Source organism: Drosophila montana, unplaced genomic scaffold (assembly GCF_035044405.1).
Source record: "Drosophila montana isolate Dmon_TW-CO22-7 unplaced genomic scaffold, ASM3504440v1 contig_3200_1, whole genome shotgun sequence".
Classification (NCBI taxonomy): domain Eukaryota; kingdom Metazoa; phylum Arthropoda; class Insecta; order Diptera; family Drosophilidae; genus Drosophila; species Drosophila montana.
Genome location: NW_026998080.1, coordinates 5,258,500 through 5,278,629, shown reverse-complemented (window position 1 = coordinate 5,278,629; position 20,130 = coordinate 5,258,500). Strand labels below are relative to the sequence as shown.

General features: G+C 38.3%; 3 protein-coding genes across 4 annotated transcripts in view; all 3 read right to left on the bottom strand.

Moving 5' to 3' along the window:
* The window catches only part of LOC135431804 (mucin-2), a 42,203-nt gene extending 30,316 nt beyond the window's left edge, over nucleotides 1-11,887 (bottom strand). The window contains exon 1 of the mRNA XM_064687130.1: nucleotides 11,716-11,887. Coding sequence (XP_064543200.1) covers nucleotides 11,716-11,872 — 157 coding nt within the window. The 5' untranslated portion in view covers nucleotides 11,873-11,887. The remainder of the gene's footprint in view (nucleotides 1-11,715) is intronic.
* LOC135431805 (chromo domain-containing protein rhino-like) lies at nucleotides 615-7,723 on the bottom strand. 2 transcript variants are annotated; one of them, XM_064687131.1, is made up of 4 exons: nucleotides 7,581-7,723; nucleotides 6,041-7,531; nucleotides 5,336-5,976; nucleotides 615-981 (listed from the first exon to the last, which is right to left on the bottom strand). In XM_064687131.1, the coding sequence occupies exons 2-3, from the start codon at nucleotides 7,424-7,426 to the stop codon at nucleotides 5,338-5,340; spliced, it is 2,025 nt and encodes a 674-aa protein (XP_064543201.1). In that variant the 5' UTR covers nucleotides 7,427-7,531; nucleotides 7,581-7,723; the 3' UTR covers nucleotides 615-981; nucleotides 5,336-5,337. The 2 variants fall into 2 exon arrangements, with proteins under 2 accessions (XP_064543201.1, XP_064543202.1); XM_064687132.1 differs by lacking the exon at nucleotides 615-981 and adding an exon at nucleotides 3,425-4,196.
* LOC135432364 (chromo domain-containing protein rhino-like) lies at nucleotides 8,004-8,591 on the bottom strand. Its single transcript, XM_064688034.1, has 2 exons — nucleotides 8,473-8,591; nucleotides 8,004-8,336 (listed from the first exon to the last, which is right to left on the bottom strand). The coding sequence occupies exon 2, from the start codon at nucleotides 8,316-8,318 to the stop codon at nucleotides 8,004-8,006; it is 315 nt and encodes a 104-aa protein (XP_064544104.1). The 5' UTR covers nucleotides 8,319-8,336; nucleotides 8,473-8,591.
* Nucleotides 11,888-20,130: the final 8,243 nt, after the last annotated feature.

Below are 20,130 nucleotides of genomic sequence, written 5' to 3'. Positions count from 1 at the left end.
TAATTTCAAAGAATAAAGTAACCTTAAGGGAGTCTCGTTTAAGAAAACATAAGCTACTTGTATTCTCAGAGCTTGACCCACATATTCGGCATATTTTTTGTAAGTACACACGTAAAGGCAGTGAATGCGCCCACTTGTTGGATTAAGCTGAACCAAAGGCATTCAACAGAAGAATGCAAGCTGGCAAATTACCATACAAAACTCATTTGATCAATGGGGTCGCGCAAACACACCCTGAAAAGCCAGAAAACAAATCTCCATGCGCCAAAAATATAATAGCATTTTTTCAACATTGTTTTTTGTATTTGAAAAAGTCAAACAAAAATGTCAACAAGTCAGCGAGGGGAGACGAATGCGAATGCGAATGCGAGAGATTGTTGGCTGAATTTTCTGAAATTTGAATTACAAATCCAGCAAAATGACATTTAAAGGCAATTTCAAACAAATTTTTTTCTCTCTATCGAGAAGTCGTAAAATCGAATATTGTACAAATTTCGTGGGTTTAACAATTGAAGTTGAGTCCACGAGTCTGGCATGTAATACATAAAGCTTAATAATTAACAAAAAATATAACAATGTAGTTAGCTGTGTTAAAGATTTTCAGCAATAACAAATTCACGACAACCTTATTTATTAATATTTTCTTTCAAATATAATTTGTATATATATCGATTATGTATATATTTGCGTAATATATTCCTACATAATAATTAAGCTGTTAACGATAATAGAGAATATTTGAATATCCTTACAGCTAAAACTAGTTCAAAAAATTAGCGCATATTGCTAATTGCCGTTTTAAGCTCTAAATTTGTAAGCTGCTAACTTAAAGAAAAGAAAACTTCAAAAAAATGATGTTGCCCCTGAACCTTCAGGCGGATTGAGTTAATTGTGTCTGTATCTGTGTTGTTTGGCTTAACTTGGCTTTTGTTTTTTAATGATTTATTGTGAGAAACAACTTCGGAGTGGAGCATGTATTATCTGAAATAACAAACAAAACAACAACAAACGAACATTTTAATTTTAGCTTCATATACAAAACATTTTGGAAACACACACAAACTAATAAGAAACGCACACTAAAATGCGTAGCCCAAACAAAAAATGCGTAGCCCAACTTTGTAAAATAAATTGTTTTAATTTGATTAGCTATGGCATTAAGCAGAAAGAATTAACACAGTTCTCGCTCTTCTGGGGCGTGGCAACCGCTAACAGCTTTAAAAACAATGGAAGGTCGTTTGCTTTTGAGCGCTGCACTTGACACCAGAAACGGAACAAATAAAATTGGAGAAAGAGCAGCTTTATGGCAGCGAGCATTGTTATATCATTAAGGCTTTTATTATGCGGGTATAACTCTTCAAATAAAATGTGATTAGCAAGTTCACAGGTCAGACGACAGTCAAGGTTATTCCTCAGTTGGCTTTAGACAACTTATAAGCGAGATCAGGAATAGGAATACATATTAATTAAATATTAAAATAATTCTGTTCTACATTTGAACATATATTCTCCACAATTACAATGCAATTTGAGTATTATTGACATGCAAAGTAGGGCCTAATACAGAAATCAAGCAGAATCTTTAAGGTAGTTGGCCTAGATATGATTGAGAGATGGTCACTTGGCTCCAAGGAAACCCTCAATAAAGGTGGCAATCCAGACCATCAGTTGCAGCAGAGTCCATACCAACAACTACTCTCAAACAAACCGTAAATGAAGTGCAGTAACCACAATCATCATCCAACAATTGCTGTGCAATTGCAATCATAGCCTGGACAAGTAATTGCTGTTCCACTAACCTCTAACCCGCAGGCAACAATAACAACAACAATAACAACAACAACAAGATGCGGCCCGTGCCAACAAACAAATGCATACATTGTGTACTTAAACAAATATATTTAACTGACAAACAGCGAAAACTCGAAATAAGATAATAAATAAAGGCTGGTCACGCCACGCCCGCACAATTCGCTGGACATGCTAAAAAGATGTTGCCGTGGAAATTGCAGCTATTTCGTATTGCAAAAGGCGGACAGGCCAGATCTGGACAGGGGGTAAGAAATCTACATAAGTTGTGGCATATGCTTGCGGGCCTTACGGGAGAGTATGCATAATATCTTTTTCACTTAATCTTCCAAGATCATGATACTCTCTCTCTCTCTCTATTATGACTTGATAAATTTACTAAATTGCATAATGATATCCCTAACCTTTTGACAAGATAAACATCAAATAAAAAGAGAAGTAAACTAAACTATCTAGCCTATATATAGCCCAATATATCTAGCCAAAGAGCGCGAAGCCCATATAAACTTTCTCTTTGTTAGTGTATTTAAGCTTCGGTGTGCTACGCCTAGATTAACTGGCTTGTAACTGTGTTTCATTCAGCAAACCAGGCTACCTACGCGACCGAGATCTACAACAACAACAACAACAGCTGCAACGCCTCAAATGCGTTTGCTGTTTTTGGTAATAAACGAAGCGTTAAACAAATTGCATTACAGCAACTACAACAACAACAACAACTACATGAAATTGTGTCTGGTTTTGTTGTATGCAAAGCGTCATAAATGAGGGCGCCTTGGGCGTAATTACATCAACTATCAAATATGGTCAAAAGAGCGAAAAATTATCACATCTGCTGCTGGTGCTGCTTTTGTTGTTGTTGTTGTTGTTGTTGTAATAATAGCTGAACCGACACTGACAACAACACGAAACAGCAAAGGGAAATGCCAAGCAGAAATTAAATGCAAATTATTGCCAAAAATGTGGTTAGGATAATTTCGAAACATTTTTTGGTCTTACATTTTCCTACTTTTGGCACTACAAATTTAATTGATTGCAACGGCATAAATTCAATCGAATTTTAACTTAATTATGAACCTTATCAAGGATTTTAGCTTAAGAATCTTGTTTTAAATGCAAAAGAACAATAACAAAATAACAAAAACTTGTTCAATGTGGTAAATTATAGTTAAGCCAACACATAAATCGAATGGACTGCGGCTGGTAAATCAAAAATAAGTTGAAGTCGGGCTTAAAGTCAAGACAACAAAGAGCGAAACTAACAACTGCACAGCAATAATAATAATAGAGCACCGCGATACAAATCGATGTAACGAGCGCGCCTTACAAAGAGAAAATTGATTAAATTATAGACAAGAATTAAAATCCACAAGCACACAATACGACAATTGCTTAGCCAAAAACTAATTGCAAAAATTGTTTTGCAGAAACTAACGAATCTACATTCCATCGAAAATGGAATAGGAAACAATTTAAAGTGTGTAAACTTTTTAGAGGTCACTCGGGAAGATGATAAAGTACATATTTTATATCATTTTCCAGTATTTTTTTGTTTCACAATAAATCTAACAATTAATGTAGGCTTATGGGCTAATTAAGTTAAGACTGAACTTGACTGTGTTAAAGGCTTTACATTTAAATAGTTTACAAGTTTAACTTATTTAATTACTCTGGTACAGACTTTATGAACATTAAGTTTAACTGCCAAAAGTTTCTTGAAACCTTTAACGCCCAATATGACCATACGCAATTTGATGGCCGTCACAAATTTGTACAAAAAAGTACATTCACAGAAGAGCTAAAGCTGAAAGTCCCCTAACGATCGCGACTTGATAAATTCAGGTAACTTGGCAAATTGCTGAAAAATGCAATCAGCCAGCCAGCCCGCAAAGAGCTGGGCAAATGGCATTGAAATTGCACAACACAACAGCAATAAATGGACACATTAGCCGAGCCAGTAGCTAAACTGTCAGCCACTCATTGAGCCACTCACTCAAGTGGCACACCAGTGCCATGTGCCGATGAGGCGTGCCTCTGGTTGGGCTGGTCCAACGCGCCGACGAAGGTTAGCCGCAACACGGTCGGGCAGGGCACATCGATGGCTTTGCGCTGAAATACAGCTAAACACAATTTGGTTGCCATTTTTGTGCTGTTTGCTGGCCAGTTGAATGAACTGAACGCCCACAGCTTACGTCTGGCCAGACGAGCTACATATCAAGTCGGAGCCAGCTCTCTAAGCCGCAGAGTTCAAAGCAAAGGCGTCGGGCGTGTTGTTGTTGTTGTTGTCGCCAGTTGTCAACAGATGATAGCGATAAGCAGGCAAACAAGTAAGAGCTAGACAGAAGTCTGGAGCCTCATAACTTGCACGTTGATCTTCAGCGTGAAATCTGCATTTGAAGTGGAAACAACAATTTTTAATATTTTCAATTAGACGAACAGCTAACACTCTGCTCTGAAGGTAGGTAATAGAAACAGTCGAAAGTGTAAGGTTTAATTTCGGGAATTTGTTTCCATTTCAACTAAATGTTAGGCAGAACTGAATAATTGCGAAATAAACGAGAGTCAAATAAGTAAAAACATTGCCTCGCAAGGAATTCCTAGAAATCACGATATTTTTCCTTTGAGTATAGACAACAAGAATGTTTCTACTCAACGTAACAGGCTGAGCAAATATCGAGAGGCATATTTATCTTACGATAACAAAGCGACAACTTTTGTGGAATTCGAATTTCACGAAATGGGATTTTGACTTCATTTGATATTTATGCGGAAACCGACAAAGCTAGCTCTGCGTTTTTCAATATACATTTTTTAAGAATATTATATTATATACTTTCGACCGATTGTTGCAATTACAGGCTTACAGCGATCTGATCGAGAATATATAAATTGATTGCGTTCGAAGGAAATGCATTTCGAGATTAAAATTATATTACCCATGGATATAATAAGGAGCTAGCATCAATACAACAGCAATAGTTTGATTATAAAACTCAATAAATAATATACTTGTACGTATAATGGCCATTAAAGTTACCATTTTCAAGGTTGACAAACTAATCCAGCCATTACGATTACCCTCAATATGTGAGTGCAAAGCAGCAAAGTAGTCATAAGTTCTTTCGCGATACTGACTCAGCACAGCACAGCACATAATTTACAATTCGCTGGTGAGTCCAGCGCAATTTGTCATATGGCTAGGCTGGCGTTATCAATGATTTATAAAGATGCTCGGCTGAGTCTTGCAGGTGCCTGAGAACGAAAGATGGCTACAAGAAGAAGCCCTCAAATGGCAGTGAGTATCGGCAGTTGAGCCAAGTTACCGTCAGAGCGGATGTCGGCGCTTTTTGGCGGCAAATTTGTCTTGACCCAAACGCGGGTAACATTTTCATGGCTCATGGCAATGCGAGCGGAGCGTCGAACTGTAAAGTTATGAAGCTGCGCCAAAACGGAAGCGCGTGTTTAAGGTTATGGGCACAGGGCCAAGATATAAGCGGGAAAACGACAGACAGCAATAGAAACTCACCATCAATCTAGCGGACTCCGAAGCTGAAGTTTCTCAAAGTATTCGATTACAATGTGCGGGTACAACTCAATGACACCGCTAAGCAACACCGCATCGAGTGCTGAGACAGTCTTCCATTTGACCACTAGATATGTCTCGCCCCGCATTTTGAAGGACTTGAGAATTTTCTCCAACGCCAGGCCCCGTTCGATTCCCTGTGGACGTGCGGGCAAATGCAGCGAATCATCCCAGTTGCCCACCTGGCTGATATGGCTGGTGGCACTACCGCCACGCGTGGTGCTAGCACTGCTGCCGCTGCTGCCTCCGACACTGCTCATTGAGCTGGGCACCGGCGTTTTGGGCGTGCTCGGCAGTGGGCTTGGCTTCGGACTGAGTGGCTTGGATGGCATGCTATGCAAGGGTTCAGCGGCGGGCGCCAATGTTTCCTCGATGATAGGAGATGATTTTGATAGGTTTTTTGGAGCAATTTTAGCGCGCATACGGCTTTTGTCCGCGCTTTTACAACGCTTTGGAGAATTTTCCAAGTGGTTCAATGAATTAACGTTCTTAAAGCGGCCGTTGCTGGTCGGTGGGTTATTGCTCCGACTCCGGCTTCTGTCCAGGCTCATTCGCCGGTTCATCGACGATCCACTCCCATGTATCTGTGAGAATACGGCCCATTAAACAATAGGGTCCTTTAACAGTAGCAAACACCCAATTACTTACTTGCTCCATGGCCTCTTCAACGGAATCCACGTGCATGGTCATGCGGCGTCGCGATTTTGGTGTTTCTGGCGAAATGTTCGAGGTTTTGAGCCATTGCTCTTTTATCCTATTGGGAATTGCCAGTAGTTTAGGTTGACTGGGTTGAGTTGGCGTTGGTTGTGTTTCTGGCCTAGCCGTTGGTTGTTTCGCTGGCTTTACTGTTGGCGGCACCCGGCTTCCACTTTTTTCAGAAGCTTTGCCTTTGCTTTCATGCCACCTGCGCGCCTGCTCCTTAAGAGTTTCTATTGAACTTTTGGCATAGCCACTGTTTACGCTAACCTCCTGACGCTCCATGATGCTCGCTGGTCCCGTAGCAGGCACTTCCACTTCATCATCAGTATCATCCTCACTGCTCAGGTTGAGCTTGTGCGGCAAATCAAGATTTATGAAGAACGGATTGCTGTTAGAAACCGGGGGCTGCACTGCACTCCGTTTTCTCAGATCGCCCTTTTTGCTACTTTTGCTATTGCTGCTGCTGTTACTGCTGCTGCCGCTCCCACTGCTACTACTACTGCTATCACTATCGGAGGCACTGCTACTGTCGCTGCTCAGATTAAGCTCCTCACAGAGCTTTGGGCTCGTTTTGGGCGTAGGTAGTAGCAGTTGTAGTGCCGGCGGCTGTTGTTCCTGCAGTTGTTGTTTCTGGGCCGGTTGATCCAGCGTTATTTCTTTCCGTGGCATTTCCTTCTGCTGTATTCGTTCCTCCTGCGGCTGCTGTTCCTGCATTTGTTGTGCCTGTGATATTCGCTCCCGCGATTGCTCTCCCTGAAATGTTTGTACTTGCGCTTGTTCCTCCAGTTGTGGCTGCTCCCTTTCTGCTTCTTGCTTTACTTCGACCAAGTTGATGATTGGCGAGGGCATTTGGATGAGCTGGAGACGCGCATTGATTGAAGCAGGACTTGCCGTCGCAGATAAACTTGCTGCCGATGGACTGTTTTCTTCGACATAAATAGAGCTACTACTTGGACTCGAATCATTCAGAGCGGTAAACATCATGGATGCGTCTGTTTTGCACCTGGCCCTTTTACATTGCTCTGCAAATAATTCGGCCTCAAAGTCAGCTAGCATTCGCATACAATCGCCGGTTAAGTTCTCGATGGGCTCCCACGTACTTTCTTCCATTGAATAACCCTGCCATTTTAATAATAGTTGAGCTCGCCCATTTACGTAGCGTTTTTTCAAAATTTTCTCAACATAGTGAGTCTCATCCGCCCGCGCTGTGCTCTTCCTTCTTTTGGGCTTTTTTGCGGCACCGACAGACGTTGAAGCACGCGCGGGTGAACCACTTGACTTCCTTTTGCCGGAGCTTGACGACGACGATGAGCTTTGGCGATTGCTCCCGGACATTTTTAAAAGAATTTAAAACTGGTGCAAAGATTATGTACGTTAAGTTTGTGTAGTGTGTTTTCGTGTGTGCGCGGGCAAATAAGAACCAACTAAATATGGCAATAACTGCAACGAATACGGGTCAAATAAAATAAACAAATTATGAATTTGTTACCTTCGGATGTTGTAAGCCGCACAGAAAGTACACTTTACTTGCAACACGTGATCGGGAATATAAATTCAGTTGTAAGAATTTCACAACAACTTGCAACTCGCAACTCACTCGCCAAAAGAAAGAGCGCAGTAACAGGATCTAGTGATGCCAGACTTTTAAAACCCAACAATATCGATAACAGACTAAACGCTTTTGCTTCGATAGTTTTTTTCTCCCACTTGTGGCTCATTGTTATTAAATTCACAATAGAAAACGTGATTTAAAATATGAGTGACTTAATTTGCAGGTTTGAAATTAAACTAACATCATCTATATATGCATTTAACATTTTTCTGCAAAAATCAGACAGTTTTTTCAGTATTTTTTTATTTTTTTATTAAAGTAACAAGTACGGCTGCATTGTGCACCTGTTTAGTATTTATATCAGTATATCATGGATGCGTCTATTCTGCAACATTGTTCTGCAAACAATTCGGCCTCAAAGTCAGCTAACATTCGCATACAATCGCCGGTTAAGTTCTCGATGGGCTCCCACGTACTTTCTTCCATTGAATAACCCTGCCATTTTAATAATAGTTGAGCTCGCCCATTTACGTAGCGTTTTTTCAAAATTTTCTCAACATAGTGAGTCTCATCCGCCCCCGCTGTGCTCTTCCTTCCACGCGGGGGTGAACCACTTGACTTCCTTTTGCCGGAGCTTGACGACGACGACGAGCTTTGGCGATTGCTCCCGGACATTTTTAAAAGAATTTAAAACTGGAGCAAAGATTATGTACGTTAAGTTTGTGTAGTGTGTTTTCGTGTGTGCGCGGGCAACTAAGAACCAACTAAATATGGCAACAACTGCAACGAATACGGGTCAAATAAAATAAACAAATTATGAATTTGTTACCTTCGGATGTTGTAAGCCGCACAGAAAGTACACTATACTTTTAACACGTTACCGGGAATACAAATTCAGTTCTAAGAATTTCACAACAACTTGCAACTCGCAACTCACTCGCCAAAAGAAAGAGCGCAGTAACAGGATCTAGTGATGCCAGACTTTTAAAACCCAACAATATCGATAACAGACTAAACGCTTTAGCATCGATAGTTTTTTTCTCCCACTTGTGGCTCATTGTTATTAAATTCACAATAGGAAACGTGATTTAAAATTTGAGTTCCTTAATTAGCAGGTTTGAAATTAAACTAAAATCAACTATATGTGCATTTAACATTTTTCTGCAAAAATCAGACAGTTTTTTCAGTACTTTTTTTTTATTTTTTATTAAAGTAACAAGTACTGCTGTCTTGTGCACCTGTTAAGTATTTATACCCTGTACTCATTCAACATAGGGTAGTAACAATTTATGTAACATACATAAAATATGCATATACTTATATTTTTGATCAGGTAATGGTAATAAAATCGAGAAAGACAACATTTCATGTGCGTGTGGATTAAGATGAATAAGAAATGTATTTTCACCTCGCAATAGGGTATCTTCCAGTCAGGCAATCTATTTGATCAATTTTGACATTAAACCCGTTTTTCGTGCTCCTTTTAGAGCGCAAAACTGCAAAAGCAACTGAAGTTTAGTATAGCGGAAATAATATGTAAGTATTTTAATTGGCCAATGGCAAAAATGCCAGCCCGTTGACTTTTTAGGTACACGTATTTTGTTTTTTGGGCTGAAAATCGGTTTTGGCCACAACGGATAGATGTTAATGTAATGCTATCAAGTTTAGCTTTAACTAGCCATACCATAGACATTGTCATTGGAATGTGTTTCTCATCATTATCGTACAGAAACTGCCAATTTGAGAAAAAAATAAAAATAAAAAGCAAAAGAAAATAAGCTACCAATTACTCAGACATGCGAAGTCTTCAGAAATGCGTGTACTTGCTTGTATTCATATTGCTCAGGTCCGCGAGCTAGGTATTCGTCACATTTGGACGAGTACTCGAGTTGTTTATCAACTCAAAAGCTTACATATGTGTGACAGTTTGAAGAAAATCAGCGAGGCAGACACTCGGTTAACTTGAACATTTCTTTCACTTTCTGACATTGTGCAGCATATCTGTAGCGTCGTCTCTATCCATCACATGGATGCATACATACATATATATTTTAATTCGATAAAATTAACAACTTGATACATGGCTGGCAGAGAAAAGTGAAATGGCGCACAGTTGAGTGCTGCAAGGGTAACCTCAAGGGTTTTCAAAGTCAGCACACGAGCGATTCACTTTCGTTTTCATTATTGTTACAAAATATCAGCTCTCCTCTATGGACAATTTGGTTGGACAATACATTCGTGCATACTTGTGTACATATTTGGTTTTTTAATTTGCATAGTTGTCGGCAAAAAAAAAATGCGCCCAGAAACTTGTTTTATATACGACAACATCACGCGCGACAAGATGTCTTTCTGTATATGAAATGAATGTAGATTTCCAAGAGTTGTATTTCTTGATTTCGAATTAATGAGTATCTATATATACATACATATATGAAAACGCACATATGGATTTATTCAGCGGAGATCATCAGCTCTTCATTAGTAAGTTAATTTCATTAACGTGGTTTTTGTTTGACAAGCTCAACATATCACGGTTTTTATTTTACTGAAATTCATTTGGCTTCTACGCTGTTTGTTTTTTTTTTTTTTTGTGTTTCGCTATTGAATTTTATGTTAGTAGAAAGGTGTTGTCATCTTCAGTTTTGACCCATGGCTGTTACATAAGAATTTGTATTTACATTTTTGACATTTTAACTTAACTTTGCTTTGTTTTCAATTGATTTAATATGCTTGTTTGCAATTTTTAATCACTTTATAATAATGTCAATATTAAGTATAGATTTATGTAATAAGCATATACAGAGAGTATATAATTACTTATATTAATATCTTCGACTGTCAACAGGTAATCACCGTACTAAAAAAATAACGGAAAATATGTTCGATATTTGTATTCGATATTGATCGCACGTCGATTAATTTTATTAATCTCAACAATTTACTTGCACAACCTTGCTGGCGCCTAGGTGGCATCCCTACGAAAGGCATAGAAAGAGAAAGCGAGACAAAAGCGCGACAAATTCTCAACCAACAATTTAGTCTTGTTGTACGCAGCAGCCGGTAAAAGTGTGTGAGTGAGTGCATTTTCTTATGTGTGTGTGTATATGAATATGTTTATTTGCAATGTACATATATGTGTTCATATTCTGTGGTTCGGCATAAGAACTCCTATAAACTGCATTCGAATTATGCCGTTAAGATAACGCTTGCACACAGGGTGACTATGATTTTATTGACACATTGACATTAAAACACACTTAAAAAGCGAAGTCATCTTATTACAACAATCGTAAAAGGTTGCCGAAAAAGTGCGAATCAACGGTAAATTTTGAGAGGCAAATATTTAGGTAAGTCAGTATTTACATACACATGCATAGTATACATACATAATTACGTAAATACATAAATACGTATGGCGCGAAGTGTTTATTTCAGTATTGGGTATTTATTTAAAGTTGGACTTAACATAAGTTTGTCAGCTTTTGTTGCCTTTATAGAAATAAACTAAACTGTGGACAGGTAAGCGCAAACTACGGAAGTACGTGTTGTATTTTTATTTGGGCTTATTATTGGTTATTTTCTTTCCGTTTTTTTTTTAACTTCTTCGTGACAAATGTCGACAATTCTTTTCGTTTAACCTTTTAATTTTGATCACGCATTTATTGTGTCATATCTTCTACTTGAGGCTCTTCAGTAACCAGACCTCGACTAAGTTCCGGCTCCGGCTCCGGCTGCGGCCGGCAGAGGCCTGAAAAGATCTCTTGGCAGCATCGAGATAAATTAACATGAAATGAATCAGCGGCAGAGGTTTCTGTTTCTGTTTCTGTTTCTGTTTCTGTATTCTGCTTTGCTTTGAATAAAACAATTATCGTAGCCAAGATGACACCAAAAAACAAAAAAAAAAGAAACGATAAGAGCAACAACAACAATTGCGACAAAAATACGACTAAAAGTGCCGGGAGTTTCGAAAATTCAATTTTAATTTTCGTATACCTACTACTTGTTATGTGGTGTGTACAAAAATATAATAATAATAAAAAACCATATGTAAAACGTAAAACTCACTCACCTTGTGCTATGCTGCTGCTGCTGACGCAGCAAAAGACGATGAAGAAGCTGAGGCTGCTCCACAGTGGCGTCCGTGTTCGCGTCGGCGTTTGCGTCGACTGCGACTGCGACTGCGACGTCGACAGCGACAGCGACGCCCGCTTCGGTTTGAGAGGCATTTTTTGGGCTTACGAGATATCCAAAAGGCTTTTGTTTATTAATTGTGTGCTTGCTTGTAATTTTTGTATTTTTGCGTTGTATTTAGCATTCAATTTGTAAATTATTAGCAATTTATTTGTTAGCTCAGTATTTGCATTTTGTTTTTATTTCCACAAATGCCGCTTAGAGCACATTTAGCCACAATTTTAAGCTACAGGTTTAACTGGTTTTTTTTTTTTATTTTTGTTTTACTGTGCATTCGAATTAAACAAACTCTTAAAGATATTGATGAGTTACCGTTATAAAGTAATTAATAAATATTATGATTTCATTTTGAAGTCAAAATTAACGTAAGGTTCAAGGCTTAAGAGAACATATTTTGACCAAGTTATATTTAAGATGTCTAAAATCAAGACTAAAAAACTGTTAAAATTTAATAAGTCTTTTTTTACGGTGTTCTTCATTTGTTTGTTGCGGACTTTGCCTTTTAAGACTTTCACACACACACAGAAAAAAGTGTCTGTCAAATTTTCACCTGTTGCTTGGACTCTGGCCAAAATATGTTGGCAACCTTAACCTTGAGCTATAATATATATTCTGAAGATTCATTAACAATCATTAATGTAATTTGAGTATTTTTTTGTTGTTTATTCTGCTGTCATTTCTATTTCTAAGCTGGCATTTGCTATTAACCATTTATTATAACTAATTTCTTAAAGAATGACAGAAAGTGTGAAACATGTTTCTCTTCGCCCTCCATTCTGCCAGTTCGAGGGGGAGAGAGCGAGAGGGAGAGAGCGAGCGAGCCATTGTCGGATGACCTTCGCTTATTGCTTGTTGTTTTATGGTGGCAAGCTTTTAATTAATATTTTTAATTAATATGTTTTAATGCATATTCTTGGCGATTTCTAATTGGAGGCCAAGCCAAAACGAAAGAGCAAAACGGCGGGGCCAGGAAAACGTTATGCTAATTTGCCAAGATTCTTATTGGATGTGAACAAGGTTTTCTAATTGGCCAACAAGTGCAGTGAGGCAAAGTGAGGCACGCACAGTGACCACACAGCGTGATTCGAGTTGTGAAAACCAAACTTGTGAAAACCTAACTTGATTTCAATGCAAAGTGAAATTTTCCACACACACACACACACATACATAAGTAAAAGCGTTGAAAGACAACTTGCAGCAACAAAACAAATTCGAAATTAACAATAACAACAACAACAACAACAATGTCCACAGTCCGTAATGACCGAGTGACTGAACTGCTGGCTAGGAAAAGATTTTGCAGGGGGAGGGGGGGGGGGGGTTGCTCAGTCTCGTTGTTTTGGTCACTTTTATGACGTTGGATCAAGCGTAATGCAAAATTACGCGTTTTGCATACACAAGGCAACGAACCGAATACCGAATTCCGATTTGAGACGCGCTCTGTTAATGGAAACCGTTCGACGACCGACCGATCGAGCGATCGGCCATTAAGGTTGCGCCGGACGCACTTGCTCCACTCAGACACTCACACACACACACACACACACACACACAGTCGGCTTTGTTTTTGGCTTTGGCTACACGCAAAACGCAAGAGTCGCAGTCGAAGACGTACCGTGGGCCACAACCAAGCTGAGACGCGTTTCGAATTGAACTAAAACTGAAGAATGGTAGCGAACGGTAAGCGAGCCAAGCGGCGGCGGCTAAAACACGTTTTAGCCGCAGACAAGTGCATGTGCTCTCGCCAAAGAGAATGAGAGTGTGCAAGAGAGGGGAGAGAGAGCGAGAGAGAGGGAGCCGCAAACTTTAAGCTGAGCCCGCAGCGCGTGACTGCGTTTTCATAGGGTTGTCAAATGCTTGGCGAAGTGTGTGACATTTATGTTTACTAAATCAATTTAAATAATTAATTAAATTAAATAAATGAACATTTTAGTTAAACATAGGAAATGCGATTCTGCTCAAATCAAATAAATAAGAAATTATAATGAATATCAGTGCTCGATTCGGAATGCTCTTATATAACTGGGTACATATTATGTCCTAATAGGAACGCTTTTATTTGAATGTATAACGGCTTGAATAGCATAGACAACAACCTAGCGAATGCACTGCAAAGAAACCAGAACTACTCCACATTTAACGAATTATGTTCCAGTCGGCCTTAGCCAAGACACAGCCCGAAACGGAAGCTTTGAAAATGAGATTAAATAAATAAAAAAATATATTAAGTAAATAGATAATTTTTTAATTATCTTTTATAAAATTATAAGAATTTGTGTATGTAACAAATATGTTTTTTGTTTTAAATTATAGTTGTTAATACTAAAAACAATCAATAACTTTATTATTACTTTTTTTTTTTACTGAATAACTAAGTTGAAGGATTTCCAAATCCTAACTCGATGAGTTCACCTAAAAGGTGCGCATAATCACATTTCCAATTTCAAATGTCAACGGGATTTGTGAACCCATCTGAAATCAAATATTTGCGCATTCCGATAAATTACGGACGCAACGAAAGTCTGCAAAGCGAAGCAGATGGTCGGTTGTTAACGATTCGCTAGCTATACCCTTGCAAAGGGTATTCCCATTTTGTCATGAAATATGTAACGCATCGAAAGAGGCATCATACATATATTTTCTTGATAATTGTCAAAAGTCGAGTCCTGCTGTTGCAGGCAGAATATCGACCGAATCGGATTACTTTATCATCAAATGCCTTCAAAATGATCTGTCAGAAATTAAGTTCTTTTGAGAACAGTTTCTTTTTGTTTCTCCAGTTTCGGTTATCAACATCAGACTTCTAGGTATTATAGATCTCCTTAGAAATAATCGGTTGAAAAATTAGTTTTTGGTATGGAATATTTTCCTATCTTCACCAAACTCAGTAAATAACAAAACTCTATTATATTATTAATTTAATATATATATATCTATTATATTATTCCCAAAGAAACAATTGGTTGGCATAAATGTTTTCGCATTTCCTAGCCACATGTCCAGAAGGGTATTTAAACTTCGGCGCGTCGCAGATAGGCGTTCTTTCTGGTGGCAATGCACATGGGTATTCATTGTTGCAGGCACTGTCCAAATGGGGCAACAGTCGGAGTCGGAGTCGGAGTCCGGCGGGCAATTGCCGTTAGTTGGTCGATGGATCTGGATGTGACATAAACGTCACGACGACGACGGATTGGAAATATGCAAATGATGTGCGCCAACTTCCTGTCCCCGCTCGCAATTCGGTTGCAAGTGCAAAAAACTCTGTTGCATGCGGCAAGGGGCAACATTTTCCACATTTTCCACCTGTAGCCCAACTTTTTGTTGCCAATCTCCATGTGTGTGTGTGTGTGTGTGAGAGTGTGTGTGTGTTGTCCGTTACAGCTTCAGGCTTCAATATTTTAATCTATTTGCCGGCAGCTGAAGCTGACAGCTTTGAGACGATTCTCGCGCAATTTCTTTTAGAGCTTAAATCGAAAAAAATTTGCTCCCGACATTTTTTTTGTCAGCCTTCAGTTTTCTTCATTCTCATTTTCTCTTTATATCTTTATTTATTTGTTTTTTTTTTTTTTGTGTTTTCATATCTTTTCTATTTGTGTAACCGCGCAAGATGAACAGAATACCAGAACACAATTTATTTCGTGCGTGTCTTTGACCTCGACAGTTGCGTTCTTTGTGTGAGCAATTGTCTCTGTGTGTGCGTGTGTGTGTGGTGTGTGTGTGGTGTGTCAGCGTCTGAATTTTTGGCAGCTTGGGCGCCCAGAAACCCGCAGAAAAAATAAAACTACTCTACGACATTCAAGGCTTCCAGTGGGCCAAAAGGGGATGCATTCGAGCGTGAGAAAAGGTCCGTCAAGTTTAAGGACTTCGTTTTCCTAAGCCTTGAAAGTTGAAGTTGAAGTATGCTGGCTTGCAGCTAACCTTCAAAATAATTTTTTAGCTAAGGTCTGGTTCTTAAGTCGGGGAACCGTGAATAATGATTATTTCTAATTGTTACATCAAAAAAAAAAATCATCCAATTAAGTTCAAGAACAATATTGTTGAAAAATCGATGTTAAATAGAACTTTCCACAAGCGGAAAATAGGTGGAAAATAGATATCTAAATGTGGAACTGGGCAAGTAGGGTTAAATACCAGCTATTGTATACTAAACTAGCGGGATCAACCCGGCCTTGCCCGTGGCACGTATGTAATAAAATCAATGTTCTCAAAAAGCTTTGAAAATGATATTGAAACTGATCGGACGGTTAACAAACAACTTTCATTAAAACGTTTTCCGCCAATTTATCACTGTTACGGGTGGAATTTCCCAAATCGCTGAAACCCGTATTCATTATATTCTCATATGTAGAGCTTTGAAAATAAGTTTCAAGCAAATCGGGAAAAAATTAAACTTCGCACAAAAAATCTTCGAGTCGCAAAAGTTTGGATTCTGCGAAAAGTGTGAAACACGTCTCAAATGATTTTTCCTATAGATCTCTGGAAATGAATTTGAGCGCGAAACGTCACCCTACAAATCTTTGACCTCCATTTCCACCAAGGAGGGATTCATTTTCCTAAAAGTGTGAAACACCCCTCAAATGAATTTGAACAAAGATCTCTGAAAATAAGTTTGAGGCCGATCGGATGGTAAACAAAAAAGTAACATACAAACGTTTTTCGCGATTTTTCCACACTTGCGGGTGGAATTTCCCGAAACCCCGTCTAAACGTGCACCTACATCACATAAGGTAGCTACAGTGAAATTTGCAGCTTCCTAGCTCTTACGGTTTGGGCTGTGCGTTGATCACCAATCAGTCATCAGTCCGTCAGTCAGTCAGTCAGTCTGTCAGTCTGTCAGTCAGTCAGTCAGTTCAAACAGTTTTATATATAGAGATTAGTCGATGATCTAACGGTTTATAACAGACATATTTAGTTCGTGACACTAGTTGAAAACTATGCAAAAACTTCCTTAAGCACATTTGATTGTCCTGTAAACATGTCGATAAAACGTGCTTTCGCCCCAGACAAGTATGAGCCAAAAAAAAATTTCATAACTCAAATGCTATTAAAGACGAAAGAAAGTTGGAAAAAATTCAGCAGAGCACAAGTTAGCGATTCCTGCGGCAAGTCCACAAACATGTACTAAACCCTCTCTTGGGCAAAAGTCGAGCCCTAAAATAATTTGTCATTATATTATTTCGGATGCAGCCGAGCGGAAAGGCAAACTGAAAATAGCTCAGCTCCAACAAAACTTAGCCAAACTTGAAGTTTGTGAAGAAGCCGTCGACAGACGTCAAGATTTGACGCTGTCATTATTGCAGCTGCCACTCGAGAATTCCCTGAGCCGGGATGCTTCGCGGGATGCAGCCAGCGATTGCCGGCTGCCAACTCAATATGAGATGACCTGACAAAGTCAACACTTTATCGGCAGCTCGTGGTCCCAACTTGTGGCGGAAATTCATTTGCCGCGTTCTCACATTAATAGTTTTGTGACGGCCGCATTTAACCAATTGGTAACTTTTATGCCTTGTCATATGAACAGCTTCCACATCTTCTTGCTTAGCAACAACTGCTAGTTGAAGGGCGCCAGGAAAACCGACAAAGTCACAAGTAGTCGTAAACTGGAAGAGTAAACCAAAAAGAAAAGGCTGTGTAAAGGATCTAAAATGCGCAACTATAAGATAAACAAGTAAGAGGTTCTGGTCGGGAGCTCCCGACTAGGGGATACCCTGAACCCTCTTCTACCAACAAGCGATAGGTATATCGTATAGTATGAAAGATACTTGATATATATATATACTATTCTAGAAGCTACATGTCAAGTTTGGTGACTCTAGCTCATATTATTTGCCGAAATTGCTCAAAAAACCGGATTTTGATATCGATTTTTATCGATTACTTGGAAACGGGGCAAGTTATCGAATATCGGAAACAAACTTGATCTGCGCGGGCACTAGGAGTACCCACAGCTAAAATTTCTCAAGCTTTTATAGGTTCTGAGATCCTTGCGTTCCTTCTGCCTGTTACATACATTTGCGCAAATACATTATACCCTTTTTACCCATTTTCAATGGGTTCAGGGTATAACAAAATTATATCTGCCACAAAGTCAATTCCTGTAAAGTTTTCAGTACTCAGCTCGCCTGCTTTAGTTTGTTGCCATAGAATTGTTTCAAGGAGTTATCAAAAGACAAACTTGAATAAATATAAATATTTTTAAAACAAATTTACTTTTCATGCATTAAAGTGTTCCATATACACATAAAAAAAGAGCTCTTTCATTATGCTCCACACACATTAAGTTAACTTTAGTTTTGCGCGATTTTTCTGCTTTGCGTAACTCGATGCTTACAATTCTCAAAGAGTTATAGGTGCCAATAATTGATAACAATGTCTGCTGATGATAGAATTGTAATTAGATAGAATAGAAAAGCGAAAGAGATAATTGGCTCACCTGTCAGTTTTTATACATTCTCTTTTTCATAGTTATTATGTGCACAATAAAATAAATGAAAATAATAAACAATTTTGACTTTGAGCCAGGCAAGCCTAACTATATTTTACACAGTCAGCTAAAACTATTTAACATTTTATTGTTTCTTTGTATTCATTTACTTGCGATCAATCTTACTTAGAATAATATTCGAATTCCTTTTATTTAAAATTAAAATCAAATTTATTCTCATAGAGTAGATCAATTTCGATCCCGCAGCTAATCTTGTATTATATCTTTGGCTAGGTTTCAATTCCAAGCTTTTCTCTTATATTTAATGTTTCTTCCAAATTGCCTGCTATTAAACTTAAATTTATTTAATAAACTTTAGTTTAAACTAAAGCAACTCGGCTGTTGTTATTCTGGAACTTAATCTTATCTTAATAGTTAATACTTAATGCTTTGCATACATTTAGCAATCAGCTCATATACTTATTTCAACGTACAACTCCTAACTCCTAACAAGTTTTTTTTTTAATATGGATTTTTTGGATTTCTACTAGAGAAATAGATACTTTTTGTCCGGTTCCTTTTGCTGGGAAGAAATAAATAAAATTCGTTTACATTTTGAATAACTTTGAAGACATTATGATGTGTTTTACTACTACTTTTCTCTCTGATCCTCTCATAAAAAAAATATATAAATTTTCTACAAAAAATTGTAGGCATGTTTTGAGTTTTTGTTCACTTTTACACAAATCTTAAAAGCTTTTCTGTAATTTCACTGCACAACTTGCAAGGCACAGAATTAACTTTGAGAGTAGAACAATTTTTTTAGCTTTTTGACCATAAAAGACGCCGGCGACAATGCATTAGCTCCGTATCCTTTCGTTTTCCGGACAATGTTTCCTCATTTCACTTTTTATCAGCTGCAATTCAAGCAAGTGTGTGTTCGAGTCGAGAGTGCTCGACTAGTGGATACCCTGTATCCAGCGCCAAGTTGCGATTAGAAACATTCGAACTTTCTTCTATTGATTGACCATATTTATATTGATTATTACCCAGTACTTACTGTCCGATCTTTATACAATTCAGGGTTCTACATTTTGGAACTGTTCTTTTATGTGGAGATCGGGATCAGATATTTAAAAAAAGTGAAAAATATTAGCTTGTCTTGAGAATATGTTTACTTTATAGAGTCGGGCATGTTTCCTTCTGCCTGTAACATACATTTGCACAAAACCAATAAACCCTTTTTTAAGCATTTACAATGAGTACAGGGTATAAAAATTGATTGAACGTCTCGTTTGATGCGAATAATTTGATTGAAAAGGGTTATTCTCCAGTTTGCTTTTGCCCCAAAGCTGGCAAACAAATAAAATCGACGATGCGCATAAGTCTCAAAACAAAAACCACATTTATTTTATTATTATTCTTTTCTTTCAATAAGCCCAATGCAAAGTTTGGGCTCGCCACTTCCCGTTGAAAACTTTTGGGGATTTTTAATTTTGAGCAAATCCAACGCCTTGGATTTGAAATTAATTAAACAATTGTCAGACTTTTCGGCTAAGTTGATCCCGAAAATGGCGAGTCATATAAATTACGAATACGTGCTCCACTGTTGTGCCAGAATAAAGTTTACATTTCACACGAAATTGATCTGGATTAATTATTTTGTATACCCTGAACCCATTGAAAATGGGTAAAAAGGGTATAATGTATTCGTGCAACAGGCAGAAGGAAGCATCTCCGACCCAATAATGTGTATATATTCTTGATCTTGATGTCCGTCTGTCTGTCCATCTATCCGTCCGTCCGTCTGTCCGTCCGTCCGTCCGTATGTATGAACGCAAGGAACCTATAAGAGCTAGACACTTGAAA

Bases quoted from the DNA above. Each gene is read 5' to 3' on its own strand.
- LOC135432364 (XM_064688034.1), bottom strand. From the start codon at position 8,318: ATGTCCGGGAGCAATCGCCAAAGCTCGTCGTCGTCGTCAAGCTCCGGC.
- LOC135431805 (XM_064687131.1), bottom strand. From the start codon at position 7,426: ATGTCCGGGAGCAATCGCCAAAGCTCATCGTCGTCGTCAAGCTCCGGC. The intron at 5,977-6,040 runs GTAAGTAATTGG...GTATTCTCACAG, and splicing joins TTGAAGAGGCCATGGAGCAA to ATACATGGGAGTGGATCGTC.